General features: G+C 39.5%; 1 protein-coding gene across 1 annotated transcript in view; it reads right to left on the bottom strand.

Annotated features, from left to right (window-relative positions):
• Positions 1-24,941, bottom strand: part of POLQ (DNA polymerase theta) — a gene marked incomplete at its 3' end in the record, with an annotated part of 75,023 nt that overhangs the window by 21,871 nt on the left and 28,211 nt on the right. Inside the window, exons 10-15 of the mRNA XM_008059495.2 lie at positions 15,479-15,621; positions 10,251-10,455; positions 9,765-9,907; positions 3,949-4,142; positions 2,915-3,039; positions 1,420-1,663 (exon numbers count right to left, since the gene is read on the bottom strand). Coding sequence (XP_008057686.1) covers positions 1,420-1,663; positions 2,915-3,039; positions 3,949-4,142; positions 9,765-9,907; positions 10,251-10,455; positions 15,479-15,621 — 1,054 coding nt within the window. The remainder of the gene's footprint in view (positions 1-1,419; positions 1,664-2,914; positions 3,040-3,948; positions 4,143-9,764; positions 9,908-10,250; positions 10,456-15,478; positions 15,622-24,941) is intronic.

The following is a 24,941-nucleotide window of genomic DNA, read 5'->3' as shown; positions in this document are numbered from 1 at the left end:
AGTGCCTGGGAACCAGACCCCCTCTCTTCCTCGGGGTCTACAAATCACCCACCCGGTGCGTGGAAAGCAGGAACAAGACCTCTCCCCTTCTCAGGTTCTGCAAATCATCCACAAGTGGTCAGCAAGGAAGTTATGGCAGTCATGTCTACTTGATTGCACCATCTCTGGGGGAGACGATTTAATCCAGAGGCTTGAGGGGCTATGGTGCCACTCTCATTTTAGAGTGCCGGTCCTCTTTCTGTCTGTGGAAAGTGATCTCTTTCTTAAATAAAACTTTTCTTTCTTCATCTCTTTGTGTTGCAAATCTTTGTGTTACTGGGATCTCTGGTTATCAACACACACCTACAGCACAGCTCTAATCCTCCTCCCTAACACTTAACATTACAAAAGACAAAGAGTAAATGAGGGAAGTGATGGTGATGTGCGGGAGCCAAGAGGATGGTAAAACACTACACTCCCATTACCTCCCGCACATGCTACCGGTCTCAGGGCTCAAGCCAGGCCTAAAAGGAGCAGAGGGAAGAAACACTGAACTGGAAATGAGATTAAGGCTTTCATTTAGAACACATTTTTAAAGCCTGAAAATAATACTGTGTGTTAGTACCTAAAAGTAACCTAAATAGTTACAGGATCTGCCTGAGATTTCACACAGGAGTGAGATCAAAGAACAGTGGTAGAAAAAATAATTAAGCTATTCCTTGATTTTATGCTGAGACCAGCCCACTCAATAAATTGATTACACACATACTCACACACACAAAATAATGTTTAAGAAATCAGAATATTCTTGTTTGTATTGTTTTGAGGGACTACAGTTCCAAAGAACATTTGAGAGAAGTATTTTTATTTTTCTAATTAATTTATTTTTTATTTTAAAGATGTGGGGGTACAATTCAGGATTAGGTATACAAGTGGTCATCATGCAGGTAAAGTTTGCGACTCCCTTGGGTCCCCATTTTGCCTGGTTTGAGATCAGGTGGAAGAATATTTTCAAATGTTCTTGCCTATAGAAAGTTTAAGATGGGCTATATATATATATATATATATATATATATATATATAATGAAATTAAATCAAAACCATCAAAATTCATCAAAGCAGAACAAAATCAAATTCATCAAAGCAGATCAAAATCAAAATTCATCAAAGCAGAAAACATTGATACCGAACTTTCACACAGTCTTTCTAGGAGATAATTATGATGGTTTTAGATATGTCTTTCAAGTCATGCAATATTTTTAAAATACACAAAATAAAAGGTAATCTACAAGGAGGGGAAATAGCTGCATTTTCTTACACTTATACCAGGTATATCATGAGATTATCTAAGAGGAAAATACTTTAATACAATATCTATTACTTAAAAATTGACATAATTTTTCAGTTAATAACCACATACAGGTAGAAGGAATCTCTTACCTTTTAAAAGGCACAGCATTTTTCAGAACCACTTCTACCTCAGCAATAGTTGCTCTAGCAAGATCTGCCACAGTAAGAAAGCCAGAAGCATAGAGGGCCCTGGCTCGCTGTGCATTGAGTAAGGATACCCGGACCAGGTCACATAGCTCCCTCTGGATGCCGAATGTAAGACGCTTCTGAAATTGGGAAAGTAGCAGTTCCATGTTGTGCCAGCCCAGACGGTTGGAAAATACTGTAATCATCCCTAGAACATTCAGAGAATATGTGTTGAATTAAAAAGTGCTTGTAGACTAATTCTGCATTTCTTTCAATGTACTTTTCCTAGTTTTGTTTTTTTCCTGCAGAATTACAAGGTTGAATAAAGGCCCAAGGTGTAGGTTAACATGAGAGTAGATCTATATTAAAGACCTACCTAACTAGACAATAATGTACTAAGCACATTAAATGTCATCTTGTTTATTCTTAATCCTGAACTGAACACCTGAAAACTGAGGCAGAACACATAAACAAACAAAAAAGCCCTCACCCTTCTTCATTCTTCTCTCCCTCCCCCTCCCCCACCTTCACTTTCTTTTAAGGACCAACCAAAAACCAAAAAAAACCAAAAAACATAAAGGACTCTTTCCACCTAGAAGGAAACAAAACTGATTTAAATATTCAAATGCTAAGAGGACTATAAAGAACAGAGTTCCCATTGTTATCTTCTTCAAAGAAACATTGCCCAGCTCAATAGTTGTACCATCTTAAAATAAAAAGGCCAAAGCAGCCAGTGTCAAGTCATTAAGAAAGTCACTTCCCTCTGAGAACACTTAACCCTAGAGGCAATCTTAGATCTCTGATGGTAGGGAGTAGTAGAGTGAGTTCCTCCCTTCTTACTACCCTCTCTTCTCATCTTCCCCTCAGAGCTCCTTCATAGTACACATCTTCACATTGAAACCTCTTACACATATAAATACAAACGCCCTCTAGCTTCTTCCTAAGGGCTTGTAAGGATTCCTTAGTAAAATCAGACCCAGAATTTCTGTTGGCCTAGCTCAGGGGTTAATATATTAAGGCAGACCAGTGGTTCCTTAGAAGAGATAATATTTAGAAGAGTCAAACGGGAGTTCAGAAGTCACTCTACACCTACGTGTAGAGTGCTCCTCAACAACATGTATTAATTAATCATTACCTCGATGAGGAAAGGGAGACCACTGAGAACTTTGTTTCTCTTTCTTCTTGTAACAGAGGGAAAAAAAGAAAAGAAAAAGAAATCAAGAGAGGGACAGTCAGCAGATTGCTAAGGAACGTAGGTCCAGACATTCAGCTAGTTGCCAGTCCTCTGCAGCATGGTACTGAGCCTTGAGGAGCCATAGTTTTGGATTTCCTGATGATGACAGAACTATACAAAATTACAGCACTTGTAAAGAGGCCTACAATAAAAAGGAATTTGAAAAAAAGTAATTTTAACATCAAACTACAGAGTCTTAAATGTGAAACCCTTTGTTTAACTGACCTGCATAAACAGCAGCTGACTGTTGCAAAGATTGAATCTGTCCACGATTGCATCCATATTTCTGATTAATTTCCTTTAAGGGAACTTCACTGATTAAATCTAATAGCACAAGACTTGTAAAAAACCTAAGAATAAATCACCAAAAGTATAATAAGAGATCATTTATGTCTGCTATGAAAGTACAATGTGTGTTGCAAAACAGCTAAGAAAAGCAACAGAGGGTTTACACACTCTGGGTAGATTCCTAATAGAAAATAGGATTAGTGAATAAAGAGTAAGATCAATGTTTGCAAAGCAAGTTTTGACATGCACTGGTACTATAGCAAAGAACTAATATCTGTATAACCCAGAGTTGCCCATATTTCAATATTGCTAGTTAATTTCAAATATAGATAGATAGATAAAAGACTTGGTTCAAGAAAAGTGATGGCACAAATATTTAAAAGATGACACATAGTTACATGATAATCTAATCATTGTTTCAATAAAATGACTGAATCTAATTATAAAATCCAGTTTTGATTTGAAAGGCAACTGTAGCACGAATAATCCAAGTATGTAAGTTATTACAAAATTTACACTTGACTGTGTTGTAAATAATATACTAGAGATGAAAACCTTAAGAAAAAATAATTTCATTATATTTCAAAACTAACAGCCCGTACAATTTCCTGCAACTGAATCTTTTATTAGTTCTTCTCTACTAGAAATGAATCACTTCTAAGGATGATACAATGCATAACTCCAAATGAAGCCACAGTAAGTTGGCAGTTCTTCTAATTCACACTTCCTTTACAAAAAAGAAGTAATTAAATATTTGACTGAAAAAAATCTTTATATGTAATGGCTGCTAAACTATAAGCTACAGAAAGAAACTAAAATAACAATAAGTTCAGTAAACACAGGAAACTGAAAATTTTACTACAGTCAGCCAAAATCTATATTTTGTTGACAATTAAAATGACTATAATAAACTAGACATCTAGTATAAGACACTATTAAATACTGGAGAGCTCAGGGACCTTGAAGTTTACCTTTTATGGATGGCCATTTGCCGATGATGTCTCTCAGTTCTGGCTACTACTTTTCCTTTCACACAGCGAGCCAAGAACCCTTCTTCAACTCCCACTAATTCTGCCACCTTCTTCATAGAAGTTGGCAACTTTTCCCATAAACAGAAAAATCGATACCAATCAATAGTAGTCCAATCCTCAAACATAGGTGTAACCTACAGAGAAGATGCATCATTCATTACAAAATTATTGCAATACAAAAAATATATAAATATAAACGTCATATTAAAGACAAAAGCCTCAGGATTTAGAAAAATTTAAGTGATAATACTTCATTTATACAGAAACACCATTTATTCACAAGCAACACACTGCCAGGACAAAAGGAAAAGAGACCACTATACAAACTAGATTTTATAAAATCCAAGTCTTTAATCATGGACAATTCAATACCAATATTCTAATTTTAGGTACAACCTTAAATATTTTGTATAGTTTCCAATAAAGAATCAATAAAATAAAAAGAGGAGAAGAGGGAAGGAAAAAGCAATATTTAGAGTTGATATATTACTAAGATGTCCAGGATTCAACAGAAACTATGAGATATACAAAAAACGGAAAAGTGTACCCCAAATACAGGTGAAAAAGCAGGCAAAGAAACACCTTTGAGAGGTTCAAGATGTTGGAATAACCAAAGACTTGAAAACAAATAGTTTAAATGTGGTCAAAGAACAAAAGAAAAACATGCCTAAAGAAGTAAAATAAGGCAATGTCTCATGAAGTGGAGAATATGAATAAACAAAAGAGAGACAGTTGAGAATTCTGGAGTCAAAAAGTACAACAAGTGAATAGCTCACCAGAAAGATCAACAGTATATCCAAACTGACATAGAAAGAATCAGCAAACATGAAGATAGATTGATAAAGACTATGCAATCTTAAAGAGAAGAGGAAGAAAAGTGAACAAATGAAAAGAGCCTCAAAGCACTCAAAAAGAGCAATAAGGGAAAACAGAAGTAATTTTAACAGAGGTAACCATACAAATTAGTCAAACTGGTTTGTTGTCAGGTAAGGAATGAAACAGAAATATACATAATAACAAATGGAAATTAGAAATATATCCAAATACAAATGAAAATTAGTACATAAAAGTTTGCATCTTGAGTCACTGAGTAAATGAATCTTTAATAAATGATGCTAGGATTCCAAATAGGTATTATGAAAAAAAAGACAAAACTGAAGAACCTTATACCACAGAAAACTTCAAATGGAGCAGATCTCAAAATAGGGGAATCCCCAACTATGCAATTACTTGTAGGAAATGTGAAAGAATTCCTCAACAACTCAGAGCAAAAAGACTTTCTCAATGATTCAAAAGTTCATAAATTCAGCTGTACTTTTAAAAACTGTTAGACAAAGCATACAATAAGAAAAGCCAAAAGACAAGTGAACGACCAGGAGGAAAATACTTTATACTTTTACCTCAAAACATTAATCTGCCTAATATATAAAAAACCTTTAAAACTTAAGAAGAGTAAGCTGAGCAAAATGGCTCACACCCATAATCCTAGTACTTTGGGAGGCTGAGGTGAGAGGATTGCCTGGCCCACTGGTTCGAGATCAGCCTGGGCAACTTGGTGAGACCTCGTCTCTGCAATAAATCAAAAAATAAGCCAAGGCATGGTAACGCGTGCCTGTAGTTCCAGCTACTTGGAAGACTGAGATGGAAGGATCGCCTAAGTCTAGCCTGTGGTGGCCATGAGCGTGCCACTGCACTCCAGCCTGGACGACAGAGTAAGACTCCAACTCAAAATAAATAAATATAAAGAAGAGTGTTGGGCATGATGACTCACTCCTGCAATCCCAGCACTTTGGGAGGCAGAGGCAAGAGGATTGCCTGAGCCCAGGGGTTCGAGAACAGCCTGGGCAACTTGGCTAGACTTTGTCTCTACAATAAATAAAAAAAATAGCCAGGCATGGTGGTGCCTGTAGTTCCAGATACTTGGAAGGCTGAGGAAGAAGAATCGCTTGAATCCAGCAGGTCGAGGCTGTGGTGGCTGTGAGCATGCCATTCCACTCCAGCTTGGGCGACAGAGTGAGACTCCAACTCAAAAAAAAAAAAAAATTAAGAACACCAAAAACACAATAGATAAATGAGTAAAAGACATGAAAGATTCACTGGGAGTGGGGAGGGCCAATCACCCTTAAACAGAAGGAAAAAATTGTTCAAATTTGCTCATAATATTAAAAGTGTAAATTAAAACTACACTCAAAAATACAAAAGCTTGACAATATACTCTATTTGTGAGGCTGGAAATAGACAATCGTTCTCATATATCACAGGTAAAATTGGAAAATGAGACAAATTCTATGGAGGGCAACTTTGCAAAATCAAAATCACTTATACCTTTATGCTTTCCCCAGCAATCATACTCCGGGAGGAGTCTTTCCTAAAGATACACTGCCACAAAAACTAAACTGTATGCACCGAGTTATTTACTGCAGCATCACTTGCCACAACAAAATATTGAAAACAATACACATGTCCATCAATAGGGAATTGATGGAATAAACAACAGTATCCCCACCTATACAATGGAGTTATACAGCTTTAAAAAAGAATAAAAAATCTCCATGAACCAATATGAAGCAATTTCCAAGATATGTTGTTAAGGAAAAAAAATAAGGTATAGAATTATATATACAGCATGCTATCCTCTGTACAAAAAGAAGGTGAAGTAAAAATGTGTGTGTGTGTGTGTGTGTGTGTGTTTCTAACTTTTATAAAACGAAAAAAAAGAGATACATTAAAAAATGAATGAAAACAGTCATCTATAAAGATGGGTGGAAAAGGAATGCATAACATAGATATAGGAGTCAGACTTCTCTGATAATTCCTTTTTGTAAGTTTTGAATTACTTGTTTTAAATATTCAAAAAACAAATATCCTTGGTCTAACTGATTAGTTGTAAAAAAAATCAAAATAAATAAATAAAATATTACATGTTAACTTTAAATGTTTTATTTAATTTAAGATACAAATGTATGCTTCTTTGTCAATATTTTGAGCTAGGCTCAAATCCTTTTCAGTGTGAGTCTGATTAGAATTTGTTATTACTTTCTTTTTTTTTTTTTGAGTTGGAGTCTCACACTGTCGCCCAGACTGGAGGGCAGTGGCCACTGCAGCCTCGACCTGCTAGGCTCTGGCAATCCTTCCACCTCAGCCTTCTGAGTAGCCGGAATTACAGGCACGTGCTACCATGCCCAGCTGATTTTTTGATTTATTGTAGAGATGAGGTCTCGCCAAGTTGCCCAGGGGGGTCTTGAACCCGCAGGCTCAGGCAATCCACTCACGTCAGCCTCCCAAAGCGCGGGATTACAGGCTGAGTGTTATTACTTTCTTAGTTAAATTATACCCACAACACATTGTCTAAAAAATCCCGTTTCTGTTGTGTAATATGAAGTTAGAAATTAAAGATAATTGCAAAGTAATCTTTGAGTGGCACCCTTCTGGTTTTTTCCAGTCTAGATTTTTGTAACTTTTTCTCAGAACTTTTTGTAGTCATCTCACATATTTCATCAACAACTTTTTTAGTAACTTGCATTAAATCTAATTTTCACAGATGTAAAATGGCATGAATAAGTTTGGGAACAAGCACAACTAACTCGTGAAGAGCTCACAACCCAAATGGTGAGAAAAGCGCATGAGACACTAACCAAAAGCATCTAGCATACCAATGCCCACCATCCGTCTTTAAGTTTTGCAGAGGGGATAAAGTAGTTAGGCAACTTGGCAGAAGACTTCTATTAATTTTTTACAAGAGAATTTACTAGAAATAATAGATAGTAGTTATTAAATATCTACTATATCAAATATTAATCAGACTATCAGACCTGAGATGGGTATTGTTATTATCTCCATTTTACAAATAAAGAAGTGGAATTTTCAAAAAGGGGAAATACTTACCCACAGTTGTACTATTATTAATAATGAGGCTAAAAGTTGAGCTTAGGCAGTCTGACCCAAGAGCCTTATCTTAGCCATATAATAAATGAGACTTATTTTTAAGGCCATGGTAGATGCCTGGTAAGACATGCTTTGAAATTCCTCCTAGTCACATTCTAGTGTGCAGAACTTTTGAGCCCATTATCACCCATGTGTCATGCATATTTGTAAGAAAAAAATGGGGACTATCTAGACATTTGCCCTCTGCTCACTATATAATGCTTTTTATTGACACATATTTCCTGATAAGCCTTTGTCTTTCTAATGAGAATTTCAATTTTACTCCCCCCCTCAACCCCCCCCCCCCCCCCGTCACCTGCTTAAAATAAATTATCTCTGGTCATAGTCTTGCCAGAGAATACTATCTCAAACTCTATTTTATCCAATTCTTTTCCTTTTTCTTGAGTAAGTGTCTCACTCTGTCACCCAGGTTGGAGTGCAGTGGCACAATCAGGGCTTATCACAGTCTAGACCTCGTGGGCTCAGTCAATCATTCTGTCTCAGTCCCCCAAGAAGCTGGGACTACAGACGTGTGCCACCCCACTGGGCTAATTTTAGAATTTGTTTTTGATAGAGACAGGGTCTCACTATGTTGCCTAAGCTAGTCTCAAACTCCTGGGCTCAAGCAATCCTTTCACCTCAGTCTCCCAAACTGCTGAGATTACAGGTATGAGCCACTGCATCTGGCCTATGCTATCTAATTTTTATCAAAACCTTTGTTATAAGGAATAATATTCATAAGGATTGTCCAATGTAAACAAACTTTTTAAATTCCTAATTGCATTTATTATAGAGATTTCATCAACAAAGTATCTTTTGAGGATCAAATTTCTCTTAGGCAATAAGATACAATGCTTTTCCTAAACGTGGTTTGTTTTTTATCTTAGAAATATTGATATTAGGCTGAGTGCGGTGGCTCAAGCCTGTAATCCCAGCACTTTGGGAGGCCGAGGCAAGAGAATTGCCTGAGCCCAGGGGTTTGAGACCAGCCTGGGCAACTTGATGAGATCTCATCTCTACAATAAATCAAAAAAGTAGCCAGGTATGGTAGTGCGCCTTACTTAGTTCCAGCTACTTGGGAAGCTGAGGAGGATCACCTGAGCCCAGCAGGTGGAGGTTGCAGTGGCCGTGAACGTGCGACTGCACTCCAGCCTGGGCAACAGAGTGAGACTCTAACTAAAAAATATATATATATATTGAGATTAATCAGGCTTCCCTCTGCTTTAGTTGATAGAAAACCCAAAATCAAAGTTGGCAATAGTAATTGTACATGACTTAACACATGCATGCTTGTGTAACAACCTTGGCTTGAGTTTACATTATGATCTTATATTTAATTATTTACTTACTTATTGAGTTGAAATCTTACTCTGTTGCCCAGGCTGGAGTGTAGTGGCATGCTCACATCCACCACAGCCTCAACCTGCTGGGCTCAGGCAATCTTTCCATCTCAGCCTCCAAAGTGCTGGGATTACAGGCATGAGCCACCATTCCTGGCTATGATACTATTTTTAATTTTCTAGTATCCCACTGTCCTTTGTCATTCCCTTATGTACTGTAAAGTACATATTTTATAAACTATCTCAAATCCTTTTAGAAGAGGATGGAAAAAACAGATTAAAAGGTCACTAGAACATTTAGCTTATTACTTTGAAACAATTCTCTTATCTGTTCTCTATTCCCACCACTACTAACCTAGTCAAGGAAAACAGACAAGATGTTCCCTTAGGGTATCTTTGATGCTTATATTATATATATTTATATATATTATACTTATATAACTTTTCTCTCCCCGCCTTCACAAATGTAATTGTTAAGAAAACAGAACTTACCAGATAGACAATATGAAGATCATTCTCTAAAACAAAGCCCTTCATTGCTCTTTGGAGGTCAGCAAAAATATCTAAAGTATCAGCTGGAGAGAGTGAAGAAGAAAGAGTAGCCGAACCAAGATGTGTTGGACGATACACCTTTCCTTGTTTGAGGGTGGGATGGAAAAACAGGGGAACAAAATGTTAAAAGTAAAATAAAACAAAATACTATCTTTCTGGATTCTATAACTAATCCTCTCAGGTGATAAGTTTTACAAAAGAAAACTATTTAATGCATGAAAATTTATGAGTAGTCTCTATGACTAATTATCTGAAGTTTCTGACACAACACTGATTTACTAAAAATGAGTTGACACACTACTCAAAACAAATGTCCTCTTATACTACTTGAAAAGTCAATTTTCTTTTACTGAGCAGTCTTACTTTAAGTCACTAAGGATGAAAAAGTGAATAAACCGTATGTGAGAAGTGATATTTAACACTTACCTTCTCTTCCATCACTGGCTTCTATAATCTGGATGAATTCATTTTCTAGCAGCCACATCACACAGGCCTCAAGTGCTCCAAGGTGAACAGACTCTTGATTTCTCTGAATTCCTTGATTCCCTTCTTTCATACTTGCAGCCAAAAATGTGCAAGAAGCATAAGTTTGCATATCTTGCGATGTACTTGCTACTCCACCAACTATTATCTGATAGAAGATATTTAAACATTTCTGTAACTTTTTATTAAGACATGCAGGCCCTCTTGACATGAAGGATATAAAGTGATTTTATTCTCAGAATCATAATGTAGAGACTCTTGATTATAAATTTTTCCAGTCAGGTCCTGTGACTCATGCCTGTAATCCCAGCACTTTGGGAGGCAGAGGCGAGAGGATCACTTGAGCCCAGGGGTTCGAGACCAGCCTGGGAAACTTGGCAAGACCTCGTCTCTACAAGAAATAAAAATAAACAAAACTTAGCCAGGCATGGTGGTGCACACCTGTAGCTACTTGGAAGGCTGAGGCAGAAGGATTGCTCAGCAGACAGAGGCCACAGTAACCATGAGCATGAGACTGCACTCCAGTCTGGGAGATAGAATGAGACTCTGACTTATCTTAATGTTATAAGAAAGGGATTGCCAGTAACGGGACACTGCTGGGGAGGTGGGGAAGCACATAAAATCAATAATGGTACCTGATCCTAAATCAGGTAAAGTGAGGACCAATAGGAGGCCCAAAGCCCACCTGTATGTGCCTCATCCTGAACTGGACCCCATATCATTAAAATAAAATAATAATAATTTTTAAAACCATAAAAAGAAAACTCTTCCATTAACACTCACTCATTGTAGTTGTAAATAACACATAATGACAACAAAAAAAATTTGTCCTTAAACATAAATAGAATATTTTATTATAAACAGAAATAAACGAATCATTATTCATCTGAAATTTCAGATCTGACAACATATATAAAGGAGATAGTGATGACTCATGTCCATTAACCAAATAAATTCTTTTCATTAATTCTCCTGAAATATGCAGGCATGTAGGAATGCTACTATTGAACACTTCCCACCCAGAAAAGTGGTGGAAATAAGTACAAAAAAAATGGAGTCAGCCATGTCTTGTGGATATAATTTTCCCATAACTATCCTATTATATATACTAATTTGCCTCTTGTCTTCTTTTACTCTGTATTGCACACATACCAAAACATCATAAACAGAGCTATCTCATTCTTTTTTTTTTCCAATTTAAAGATATGGTGTACAATTCAGAATTAAATATAAAAGTGGTCATCGTACAGGCTAAGTATGGCCCTCCCTTTGGTCCCCACTTTGCTGGTTTGAGATCAGGTACCCTTATTGATGTTATGTGCCCCTCCTCCCCTCATCCCCCTGCCGCCCACCCAGGCAGTATCCCGCTGCTGCCTATCCCTTTCTTATAGTATTATGATAAATGTTCAGGATCCACTTATGAGTGAGAACATGTGGTACTTTGTTCTTTGCTTCTGTGATAGATCACTGAGTGTGACATAATCTAAATTCATCCAAGTTGCTGAAGAGTCCATATGTTTGTCCTTCTTTATGGCTGCATAATATTCCAATAATATACGTACCACATTTTTTTATCCAGTCTAGTTTTGATGGGCAGCAGAATTGGTTCCATGTTTTTGCTATTGTGAACATGCGTATATTTTTTTTATAGAATGTTTTGAGTGTTTCTGGGTATATTCCTAGTAGGAGAATTGCTAGGTCATATGGAAAGTCAATGTCTAGTTCTTTTAGAAATCACCACACTGTTTTCCAAAGAGGCTGCACTAGTTTGCATTCCCACCGGCAGTGTAGAAGTGTTCCTTTTTCTCCACATCCTTGCCAGCATCTGTTGTTTGTTTTGTTAATGATGGCCATTCTTTCTGGGGTTAGGTGGTATCTCAATGTGGCTTTGATTTGCATTTCTCAGATGATTAGTGAGGCTGAGCACTTTTTCATGTGTCTGTTGGCTGCCTGCATATCTTCTTTGAGAAGTGTCTAGTCATGACTTTTTAATGGGGCTGTTTATTCTTTTCCTTTTGGCACATTTGAGTTCCTTGTAGATCCTGGATTTTAGACCCTTGTTAGATACAGAGTTGGCAAATATTCTTCCCATTCTGTGGGTTGTCTCCCTACTCTCTTGCTGGTTTCTTTTGCTTTGCAGAAGCTTTTCAGTTTGATGAGATCCCACTTGTCTGTTTTATCTCTTATGGCATGAGCACTTGGGTTTTGACCAGGAATTGTTTGCCAGTTCCAATTTCCAAAAGAGTATCTCCTGCATTTTCTAAGGTTCTTATCATTTGGGGTTTTACTTTCAGGTCTTTGAACTATTTAGAGTTGATTTTTGTGTATGGTGATCGGGAGAGGTTCTGTTTCAATCTTCTGCATGTGGTCAGTCAGCTTTCCCAGCACTATTTACTGAATAGGTTCTCCTCTTCCCAGTGGTTGTTGGTGGCTTTGTTGAAGATGAGTTGGTTATCTCATTCTTTTTAATAACCACAAAGCACAGTTTTACCACAGTTTACTTAGTATGAATGGTATTTGGGGTTTTTCCAATTTTTTCCTATTACAAATAGTGCTATAATAAACATTGCTGTACATTTAATTTGATGCGACCTCACAAATATTTCCCTAGGTAAAATTCCTAGCTGTGAAACTGCTAGATAAATGGGTGTGTGCATTTTTTATATTAGGAGGTATGCCCGGGTGCCCTCCAAACAATTTTTAGCAGTGGATTAAAGTATCTACTTTCTAATTCCCTACCTATGTTATCAAGTATTTTCTTTCTTTCTTTTTTTTTTTTAAGTTGGATTCTCACTTTGTTGCCCAGGCTGTAGTGCAGTGACATGACCACAGCTCACCACAGCTTTGACCTCCTGGGCTCAAGCGATCGTTCTGCCTCAGCCTCCCAAGTGTCTGGGACTAAAGGCACACACCACCATGCCTGGCTAATTTCTTGATTTTTTGTAGAGACAAGATCTTACTATGTTGCCCAGGCTAGTTTTGAACTCCAGGACTCAAGCAATCTTCCTGCCTTGGCTTCCCCAAGTGCTGGGATTACAGGGGTGCCACCATATCTGGTCTTTTTTCAAACTGATAGTTGAAGGAAAAAATAAAATAAAAGGGTATAGGTACAAGTACCCAAATCACCAGCCCTAATACTGAAACCAATACTAAGTCATGCTGGTTTATGCACAGAAAAGTTTTTTGAATGGACACATATAACACTGAAAAGGACTAGAGTTTTCTGTATTGTTGGAAGCTTCTAATCACATATATGTATAACTTGATTTTATCTTAACATCAACAGGTATTATCTGGATGAAGACAATAGGGTCTATTTTTGTCATATTTTCTTTAAATTCAGGAAATAAATAATATCTAAAAAATAAAAAGAACCACCTGGCATTTGGTTTCAGTCACTGTTTTGAAATAGATTGATATAGCACTAGCTATATTAAGCTCCAGGAAATAATTACATACTCATATAATCATATATATATTATATATGTACACATACACACGCGCATGCACACATACACGTGTATATATATATATATATATATATACACACACACACACACACACAAGCTGACCCTTAAACAGCATGGAGGCTGGGACAATGACTACCCAGTCAAAAATCTGTATATACCTTTTGATTCCCCAGAAACTGAACTCCTTATATCCTACTGTTGGCCTTATCAATAACATAAACAGTTGATTAACATTAATATTTTGTATGTGATATGCATTATATACTGTATTCTTACAAAAGTCAGTTACAGAAAAGGCTATTAAGAAAATCATAAGGAAGAGAAAATATATTTGCTATTCATTAAGTGAAAGTGGATCATCATAAACAGGGGTCCTCAACCCCCCAGGCCACGGACTAGTGCCAGCCCGTGGCCTGTTACGAATGAGGATGAACAGCAGGAGGTGAGTGGCAGGTGAACTAAGGAAGCTTCATCTGCATTTACAGTCACTCCTCATCACTCACATTACCACCTAAGTTCTGCCTTCTGTCAGACCAGAAGTAGCATTAGATTCTCATTGGAGTATGAACCCTATTGTGAACTGCTATATATATAAGGGATCCAGGTAGGGTTCCTTATGGAAATCTAATGCCTGATGATCTGAGATAGAGCTGAGGTGGTGATGCACTGGGAAGTGACTACAATAACATTAGCAGTGAGGTTGACTGCACATCCCTCCACCGCCCCAGTCCATGGAAAAACTGTCTTCCACAAAACCAGTCCTGGATGCCAAAAAGGTTGGAGACCACTAATCATAAAGATCTTTGTCCTCATCATACTCACATAGAATACGCTGAGGAGGAGGAAGAAGAGGAATTGTTATCTCAGGGGTGGCAGCAGTGGAAGAAAATCTGTGTGGACTCGCGCAGTTTAAACACTGTTGTACAAGAGTCAACTGAATATAATTCATGTATTTCAGACTTGGGAAGGCTATAAGTATAAAAATCTTATTAAAAAATACAAAGCTGCTGGGCTCAGTGGCTCAGCCTGTAATCCCACGCCTTTGGGAGGCTGAGGTGAGTGAATTGCCTGAGCCCGCGGGTTCGAGACCTGCCTGGGCCGTGAGACCTCATCTCTACAATAAATCAAAAAATCAGCTGGGCGTGGTAGCGCATGCCTGTAATTCCAGCTACTTGGAAGGCTGAGGCGGAAGGATTGCCGGAGCCCAGAAGGTCAAGGCTGCGGTGGCTGGGAGCGGCCACTGCACTCCAGTCTGGGCGACAGAGTGAGACTCCAACTCAAAAAAAAAACCAAAAAAACAAACAAACAAAAAAAACAAAGCTAGCCAGACTCAGTGGCTCAGCCTGTAACCCCAGCACTTTGGGAGGTTGAGGTAAGTGGATTGCCTGAGCCCGCGGGTTCGAGACCTGCCTGGGCAACTTGGCAAGACCTCATCTCTACAATAGATCAAAAAATTAGCCGGGCGTGGTAGCACACAACTGTAGTTCCAGATACTCAGAAGGCTGAGGCGGAAGGATCGCCAGAGCCCAGCAGGTCGAGGCTGCAGTGGCCGGGAGCAGCCACTGCACTCCAGTCTGGGCGACAGAGTGAGACTCCAACTCAAAAAAAAAATACAAAGCTAAGATTTTCACATACTAAAGTTTTACCACTTTAATGCAGACATAAAAGAACAAATGGTAATTTAGTTTAATACTCTCTTACCTCCAGAATAGCTCGTATCATGCTAGCAGTTACTTCTTCTCCTTCTCGTCTTTGCAGACAGCTGCGAAGAGGTTTTAGAGATCCCTGAAGTAGAGCTATGCCTTTTGATTTCTCAGAGTTCTTACAAACTAAGATACTTTCACCTATAATCAAAAGACATACATTTGCAAAATCCCAACACAGTTCCATAAAATATTGCTAAAGAGATTTTTCAGGGGAGGGGGAACACACCTCATGGATAAGGGTGCCTGTATAACGAACATTTGTATACCTAATCTTGAATTGTACTCCACATCTTTAAAATAAAAATTTTTTAAAAAGAAAGATTTTTTTTTTTTTTGAGTTGGAGTCTCACTCTGTCGCCCAGACTAGAGTGCAGTGGCCGCTCCCGGCCAACGCAGCCTCAACCTGCTGGGCTCTGGCGATCCTTCCACCTCAGCCTTCCAAGTAGCTGGAACTACAGGCGCACGCTACCACGCCCGGCTCATTTTGATTTATTACAGAGATGAGATCTCACCTAGTTACCCAGGCGGGTCTCAAACCCGCGGGCTCAGGTAATCTACTCACCTCAGCCTCCCAAAGGCGCAGGATTACAGGCTGAGCCACCAAGCCCGGCTAAAAAGAAAGATTTTAAGTTGTCTTACTTGTTTAAAAGAAGATAAGAGGGTAGAGAAATGAAATCACCTATTGGGTACAAGGGGCACAGGTACGAGTGATGGGTAAACTTAAAGCCCAGACTTCTTCATCGCTATATAATGCAACCCTGTAGCCAAAAACTATTTGTACCCCCAAAGCTATTGAAATAAAGAAATTTTTTTTCTTTCAATAAAATCACGCTAAACTTTTAAAAAACAGGAGATAAGAGATGATAGTGGTTGTTATAGTAATAAAATTGTGGCTAATGTTTTTCTTTTTTGAACGTTGGACAGAGGGGATCAGAATATGCTACCCTAAAGTATGCTACTTTGCCATAAAAATTATTTCGAGCTGAAGGCCACTGGGAAGCAGCAAGCACAGAAAGAACTCTGTCCTCTCCCTATCTGTCTAAAAGCAAGACTAAATTTTCCTTTGTGAACATGTATCCCCTCTCCACTCCCTTACCAGGAAGAGAACAGTCCTTTTCACAGGAGACAAAAGGTCAGCACTGAGATGGGTCTGCACAAATACTGCTATATTAACCTCTGTCCTCCATTACTTTCCCCCACAGATTTACCATCTCACAATTTACCAACCCTAATAGCCCAAATATATTTTCCTTTGCCTTATCATTTCTCCACAATTGATTACCCATTATTAAAATGTTATATAAGATCCCAGATCTAACAGCTTTTTAGATCTTTAATTTTTTTTCCCCCTCCTGGTCTCACTCCATTACCCAGAATGGAGTGCAGTGGCAGGATCACGACTCACTGCAGCCTCACAGGTCTTTAGTTATTTTCTATGAAGGCCTCTATGAACTAAAATATTTTAAAACTAAAATATTAACATCAAATAAAGCTTATATGCTTTTTTGCCTGTTAATCTGTGTTTTGTCAGTTTAATTAGCAGAACCTAAAAAAGCAGAGGAAAAGCTTTTTATTCTCCTACAGGATTAACCATTTTACTGAATAGCCAAGTAATTAGAAGTACTTTCAAACCAATAAAGTAAAACATAAATCTAAATGATTACGAGTCACACATGATGACTGTCAAAATACAGATCATAAGACAGACAGAATTGATTGACTCTTTGTGGCAATAAGATACCAAATTATGTTCGAGACCAGCCTGGGCAACTTGGTGAGACCTCATCTCTACAACAAATCATAAAAACTAGCCGGGTGTGGTGGCATGCACCTGTATTTCCAGCTACTTGGAAGGCTGAGGCGGAAGGTTCACCTGAGCAGGTTGAGGTTGCAGTGGCCATGAGTGTGCCACTGCATTCCATCCAGTCTGGGCAACAAGAGTGAGACTCCAACTCAAAAAAAAAAAAAAGATTCCAAATTACAAACGAGGCCTAAGGCCATGCCAGGCAAGAGTTAAGTCAAACACCCCTGTATCTAAATAATAAACTACATTCTTACTGCCATACATTTTTTTTTCTTTGTCTCTAGTAGCTAAACAACCTGGAGATAAGCAATATTGAAACAATTGCCCTCACCAATCAACAGACACTGACTGACTGATCCCTCTATCCCACAAGCTATTACTACAGCTTTGACTAGACAAAAGACTGGTTTCAGTAACTTTCTCTGGATAAGAGACCACCAACCATGAACTGGTTCTTGCCAATTTACAGAGCCTATACTTTGTGTCTTTATTTCACCTTAGATGTATAGGGCCTAATTGTAACTCATTTAAATGTGAAGTCTCTACCCCAAAGTGAACATGGGACATATGTAACATGCTCATGTTTGTTTACTATGCATGCTTACATCCCCCACTTTGTGAATATTCATAGTTCTGCCTATAACCTATTAAATAATTTATTTAGCCAACATATTCTGCATAAATTCCCGTCTCACCTTCCCTTCCTCAAATCACCTGCTTTTGGTTTCAGCCAAAGGATATTCTTCCCACCTACAAGTTGTGATTCCCTTCTTAAGAAATAAAGCTCAGCCGGGAATGGTGGCTCATGCCTATAATCCCACCTCTTTGGGAGGCCAAGGTGAGAGGACTGCCTGAGTTCATGGGTTCAAGACCAGCCTGGGCAGTTTGGTGAGACCTCATCTCTACAATAAATCAAAAAATTAGCTGAGTGTGGTGGCACATGCCTGTAGCTCCAGTTACTTGGAAGGCTGAGACGGAAGGATTGCCTGAGCCCAGCAGGTTGAGGTTGAAGTGGCCATGAGCATGCCATTGCACTCCATTGCACTGGGCAACAGAGTGAGACTCCAACCAAAAACAAAAAAGAAGTAAAGCTCACTGGGCACAGTGGCTCACGCCTATATCCCAGCACTTTGGAAAACAGAGGCTAGAGGATTGCCTGCCTGAGTCTAGGGGTTCAAGACCAGCCTGGGCAACTTGGCAAGACCTCATCTCTACAATAAATCAGAAAATTAGCTACTCAGGAGTCTGAGGCAGAAGGATCACCTAAGCCCAGCAGGTCAAGGCTGCAGTGGTCATGAGTGTGCCACTGCACTCCAGCCTGGGCAACTGTGAGACTCCTACTCATAAATAAATCTCTCCTCTTCAAATTTATGAGCCTTGTGATTCTTCAGTTGACATGAAAAAATAAATTCAAAAATACTTATAGATACCTAAAATTTATAACATTTACTAATCTAAATGCTTTAGATTATTGTGACATTCAAATGAACAAACATATATGAGAGTACTTATAAATTAAAAACATATACAAATATAGCATTTAAACAAATTCAAACATATTGCAACAATTAAGACTAGAGAAAAATCATAATTTTTTTTCAAAAATGAATCCAATAGGCAAACAGAAACAGGTAAGTAAGATGTTCAAAACGCAAAATGAAGGACATTTGTGGTTTTTTTCATTTTATAAAAATAAAAGTGCAGCCAAGCACAGTGGCTCATGCCTATAATCCCAGCACTTTGGGAGGACAAGGAGAGAGAATTGCCTGAGCCCATGGATTCGAGATCAACCCGGGCAACTTGGTGAGACTCTACAATAGATAAATAAATGATTAACCAGGCATGGCGGCATGTGCCTGTAGTTCCAGCTACTTTGAAGCCTGAGGCGGAAGGATCACCTGAGCCCAGCAGGTAGAGGCTTTGGTGGCCGTGAGTGTGCCACTGCACTCCAGCCTGGGTGACAGAGTGAGACTCCAACTCAAAAAAATAAATAAATAAAAGTGGCATTATGCTAGAGAATCCTTACCACCCAAGGCAGAGAGAAGTTACATATGATGCTTTCCTAATATTGATGCCAGATTGAGACTCAAGACAGGATAAAGTATACAGATTATAAACTCAATGATAACTGGTTATTTATCCCAGACAAAATTACAAAATGATAGGCACCATTAAATAAACAAAAGATGTCAGCAAGGTGGCAGAATAGGAAGTCCAAGGCTTCACTACCCCACAGAAGGTTCCACTAGCAACTATCTACACAAAAAAAAATTCTTTGTGAAAACCCCACAACTTGGGAATAAGCTGAGACTTCTGCATGGATCACCAAACCAAATAAAAACCAAAAAGGATGGTAAAAGAAACCGTCGCACTTTGACCATGTCACCCCCTTTCATTTCCCCAAGTCAGCGCAGTACCACACTGAGGGAAATCCCCAGGACTCCTGGTTTCTACAGTGGGAAAAGAGAACCAGAAGCAGACACATACCTTCCTTAGGATTCCAAGACACTTCCCAAGAAACCCACTCTAATCTCACCTTACCGAGAACACAGGATAAGACACAGCTAGATCACTTGGGGTCAGGCAGAAACAAAACAAGAAAGTCAAGCTCACAGTAATCAGCAGCAGATCTTGATGGCAGCTCTGTGTACTAGCCAGAAGTGGTAGTCAATCAGAGATATCAGTCAACAGCACAGTCCAACAAATCCAAGTTGGTCACTCTCAGAAGAGCAAGAAGTTCTACCTGGCCTGAATCTTTAAACAGTCAGCCTCCAGGGCTAGCCTCAAAACTCACCGCCCCCCTCCAAGACCCCACCCAGGGAGGGAGATGACCATCACAGAACATTTTAGAGGCTAGTTCTGCCAAACCTGGAATTTTAAACAGTGTTCAGCTCAGCCTCAAGGCCCTGTCCCAAGGGGGGAGATGCCTACCATACTGCATTTTGGCAAAGTGCAGAGGCTAGTTCCGTCATACCTGGGAGTTTAAACAGTGTTTGCTTCATCCTTGAAGTCTACCCCAAGGCCCCCACTAGGCAGGGAAGCAAACCTCAACAGTGCATTTCTAACTGAGCATGGCAGCTGGTCCCATCAATCTTGAGCAGCAGCTCCACCTAACCTCAAGGCCCAGACTATAACACTATCCAAGTGCAGATCTCAAACAGGGGTAGCACCTGGCCAGGGAATATACTCTGGGGCCCGGCCATATCAGAGATGATTGCAATGCCCAACCAGCAATTCTGCCTGATTGCAGAGCCCAGACATCAGTCTCGCCTGACAGTAATGCCCAGCTAGTAATCCCACCCAAACTCAGAGCAAAAGCAGCAGCCTAATTATCTAAAGAACCCCAAAAGCAAGCTCTGTCTGACCAGAACTGTTACCAGCAGGCCCACCCAGAATCAAAGGCAGAACTAATTAGTGAAAGTCTATCCATGCAAAAGAACATCTGTAAAAGCCAGAAGAGATGTCCATCTCCTCAAATGTGCAGATACCAACACAAGAACACGGGAATTACAAAGAACTGGAAAATGATGACACCTCCAAAAGAAACCAACAAAACTCCAACAAAAACTCTAAAGAAATGAAGAACTATGAAATAACAAAGAATTCAAAATAATTCTCTTAAAGAAGCTCAGTAAACTGCAAATATATATATATAAAGTTAAATAAGCCGGGCGCAGTGGTTAAGCCTATAATCTTAGCACTTTGGGAGGCCGAGGAGAGAAGATTGCCTGAGCCAGGGGTTCAAGATCCATCTGGGCAACTTGGCGAAACCTCGTCTCTACAGTAAATCACAAAAACTAACTGGGCACAGTGGCATACGTCTGAAGTTCCAGCTACTTGGAAGGCTGAGGCGAAAGGATCATCTGAGCCCAGTAGGTTAAGGCTGCAGTGGCTGTGAACATGCCATAGCACTCCAGCCTGGGCAACAAGAGTGAAACTCCAACTCAAAAAATAATAAGAATAATGTAAATAAAATTTGGAAAACAATGATCAAAATAAAAAGTTTGGTAAAGAAATAGAAAAAATATTTTTAAAATGAAATAGAAATCTTAGAGATGAATACAACATTTCAAACAATCCGGTCAGAGGAACAAAAAGAATAAAGAAAGCCAGCAGGAATTATAGAGTATGATCAAGAGACTTAATAAAATTTCTCAAAAGAAGACATACCAATAGATACATGAAAAAATGTTCAACATCATTAATAATTAGAAAAATATAAAATCAGTGAGATATCACCTCACACTTGTAAGAATGCCTATTATTTAAAAAAATGAAAGATAACAAGTGTTGGCAAGGATGTGTAGGAAAGAAAACTGTTGGTGGAAATGTAAATTAATACAACCCATATGTTAAACAGTATGGGAAGTTCCTCAAAAAACAGAGCTACTTTATGATTCAGCAATTCCACTTCTAGATATACGAGGGGGAACCCCAAAAAACATAGAATTTTTTTTTAGTTGGAGTCTCACTCACCCAGACTAGAGTGGAGTGGCATAGTCATGGCCACCACAGCCTCAACCTGCTGAACTCAGGTGATCCTTCTGCTTCAGCCTTCCAAGTAACTGAAATTACAGGCACATGCCACCACACCTGGCTAATTTTTTTATTTATTATAGAGGAGGTCTTGTTAAGTTGCCCAGGCTGGTCTCGAACCCGTGGGCTCAGGCAATTCTCTCACCTCAGCTTCCCAAAGTGTTGGGATTATAGGTGTGACCCACCACACCCGACCAAACCCAGAATTTATTTATTTAAAAAGTGCATTTATTCTTACAGGCTTAAACTTCAGTCATCTTCAAAGTACTCTCAGTTTGATTCAATACACCTATCAAGACACTTTTCCCACTGCTCAAAAGTTTTGGAACTTGTCAGTTTTGATGTCTTTTAGTATTTCTGCTGCTTTTTGTTTCACCTCTTCCACATCAGCAAAACGTTTCTCTTTGAGGACTTTTTTTCATGCAGGGAAACAAAAAACAGTTGATCTTTTCCTTTTGAGAACTTTTTTCATGCAGGGAAACAAAAAAAAGTTGCTCAGGGCAAGATTGGGTGAGTAGAAAGGGTGGGGCATGAGGGTCATGCCGGTTTTTTGGCCAAAAACTGCTGAGCACTCAGTACAGTGTGGGCAGGTGCATTTCCATGGTGGAAGAACTAATCACCTGTTTGCCACAACTGGGGACATTTCTTCAGCAAACTGTGACACAGTCTTCTCAAAACTTCAGATAAAAACTGGTTGACTGATCCAGAGAAACAAATTCCATGTAGACTATAAGGGGCTCACCCTCCAAAAGATAATTCCAGCTTTTGGGGGTCCCCCCTCACATATCTAAAGGATTTGAAATCAGTATGTCAAAGAGACATCTACACTCCCATGTTTATTGCAGCATTATTCACAATAGCCAAGTTATAGTTTCAACCTATGTGCCCATCAGTGGATGAATGGATAAAGAAAATGTGGTATATATACACAGCGAATACTATTTAGCCTTTAAAAAGAGGGAAATTATGTCATTCATGACAACAAGGATGAACCCACAGGACAATATGCTAAGTGAAATAAATGAGGCACAGAAAGATAAATACCACATTTTTCTCAGTCATATGTAAAAGATAAAAAAATTGAACAGAGAAAAACAGAGTAGAATGGTGATTACCAGAGGCTAGGAAGTAGGGAGAATGGGGAGATGGTGGACAAAGAGTAAAATATTTCAGTTAGATGGAAAGAATAAATAAGTATTTGAGGTGATGGATATGCTAATTCACTTAATTAAATCATTCCACATTGTATACATATACTCTATAAATACATGCGATTATAATTTGTCAATATTCAGTCTTTATTTTACATTTTATTTTTAAGTCAGAGTCTCACTCTGTTGCCCAGGCTGGAGTGCAGTGGCAAACTCACGGCCACCACAGCCTCGACGTGCTGGGCTCAGGCAATCCTTCTGTCCCAGCCTTCCAAGTAGCTGGAACCACAGGCACATACTACCATGTCAGCTAATTTTTAAAATTTTATAGTAAAGACAAGGTCTTGCCAAGTTGCCCAGGTTGATCTCGAACCCCGGGCTCAGACAATCTTCTCCCCTCCGCCTCCCAAAGTGCTGGGATTGCAGGTGTGAGTCACCATGCTTCGCAGTATTCAATTTTTTAAAAACACATGAATGTATCATCGGGTCTTGCAAGGGCTACAAAACAGCCCAGCTTTAAAAACACATAAAAATTACCTAGGAAATGAATCAATTATCATTAACATCAAGATAACAAGCCACTTTGGGCTATTTAAAGGCTTTTCAGGTTTTGATTCTTCAACAAAATGGACTACCCCTTTTCAGATGGGTACAATTTATGAAAATGTCCAAATGAAAGTCAGTATGTATGTACAGATTCTTGCTCTCACCTGTGTGGGAGGTCTCATCCACACCACAAGAGGGAAGATGAAGTCATTCAGAATCAAAGCATTTGTTACTGACTGTTAAACTTGCAAATCACTATTTTGGCACAAAGCATTATCCTCCTACACTGGAAGCCTGAATCTACAGAAAGACTAAAGTGTCATCTAAATAAAACACCATGTACAGTTGAGAATATATTAATATCATTTATAAAATGCAAAGAAGGTAAGAAGATGCTGCACAATATAAAAAGCATGACCAAGTATTTAAATCTCCATAGTGGATATAAAACACTATATTCCTACATTCCTCGTTAGCTTGAAGTTCTCAGCAAGTCATACGTCGTCCTGAAATGCAACAGTATGCAAGGTCAAAAGCTCAGAAGTCTTCAAAACCTCAGAAATGAAGTCATACAGTACATTTGAATATTAATTATCTAATTAAAAGTTTGATAATTGGGAGCAACCCCTTTGGGTCCTCCCCTCCCACTGTGGGAAGCTTTTCTGTCTTCTCAATAAATCCTGGTTTCGAACTTTCTGCAAAAAAAAAAAAAAAGCTTGATAATTGGAGGCCGGGCCATCGCCAGCTGGCTGAAGGAGCGCACCGAGAGGCTGCTGGCCGACTCCCCGGAGTACTGCGCCTGAGCGCCCGGCAACCTCCAGGCGCTGCCATCCCGGGCCAAGGCCGCCATGCTGCGTTCCACCGCCGCCAGGTTGCGGCAGCTGCACGCCTCCTTCTTCCTTCTTCTCCATCTTCCTTGGCTACCCCGGGTACAGCGACCTGATGGCTCGGATGGCAGAGGCCGTGCTCTCCGACAGCCTCAGCCTCAGCTGGGGCCGCGTGGTGACCCTTGTGACCTTTGCGGGGACGCCGCCGGAGAGAGGGCCAGTGGTGACCGCCGGGGGCAGAAGCGGGGCCACGAGCCGCAGCGGAAAGAGAGGGAGGGCGACGTTGCCCGGGACTGCCAGCGCCTGGTGGCCTTGCTGCGGCGGGGCAGCAACACGCCTGGCTGCAGGCTCAAGGCGGCTGGGATGGCGTTTGTGTCTTCTTCAATACAACCTGACCGCTAACTTTTTGGAGAAGACTGCCGGTCCAGGCTTCTTTTTTTTCTTTCTTTTTTTTTTTTTTTTTTGAGTTGGAGTCTCACTCTGTCGCCCAGACTGGAGCGCAGTGGCCGCTCCCGGCCACCGCAGCCTTGCCTGCCGGGCTCCGGCGATCCTTCCGCCTCAGCTTTCCGAGTAGCCGGAATTACAGGCGCGTGC

The sequence above is a fragment of the Carlito syrichta genome, unplaced genomic scaffold (genome assembly GCF_000164805.1).
Source record: "Carlito syrichta isolate Samal-C Ts95f unplaced genomic scaffold, Tarsius_syrichta-2.0.1 Scaffold304179, whole genome shotgun sequence".
NCBI lineage: Eukaryota > Metazoa > Chordata > Mammalia > Primates > Tarsiidae > Carlito > Carlito syrichta.
The sequence above is the reverse complement of the archived record's forward strand: the minus strand, read 5'-3'. Positions and strand labels throughout refer to the sequence as shown.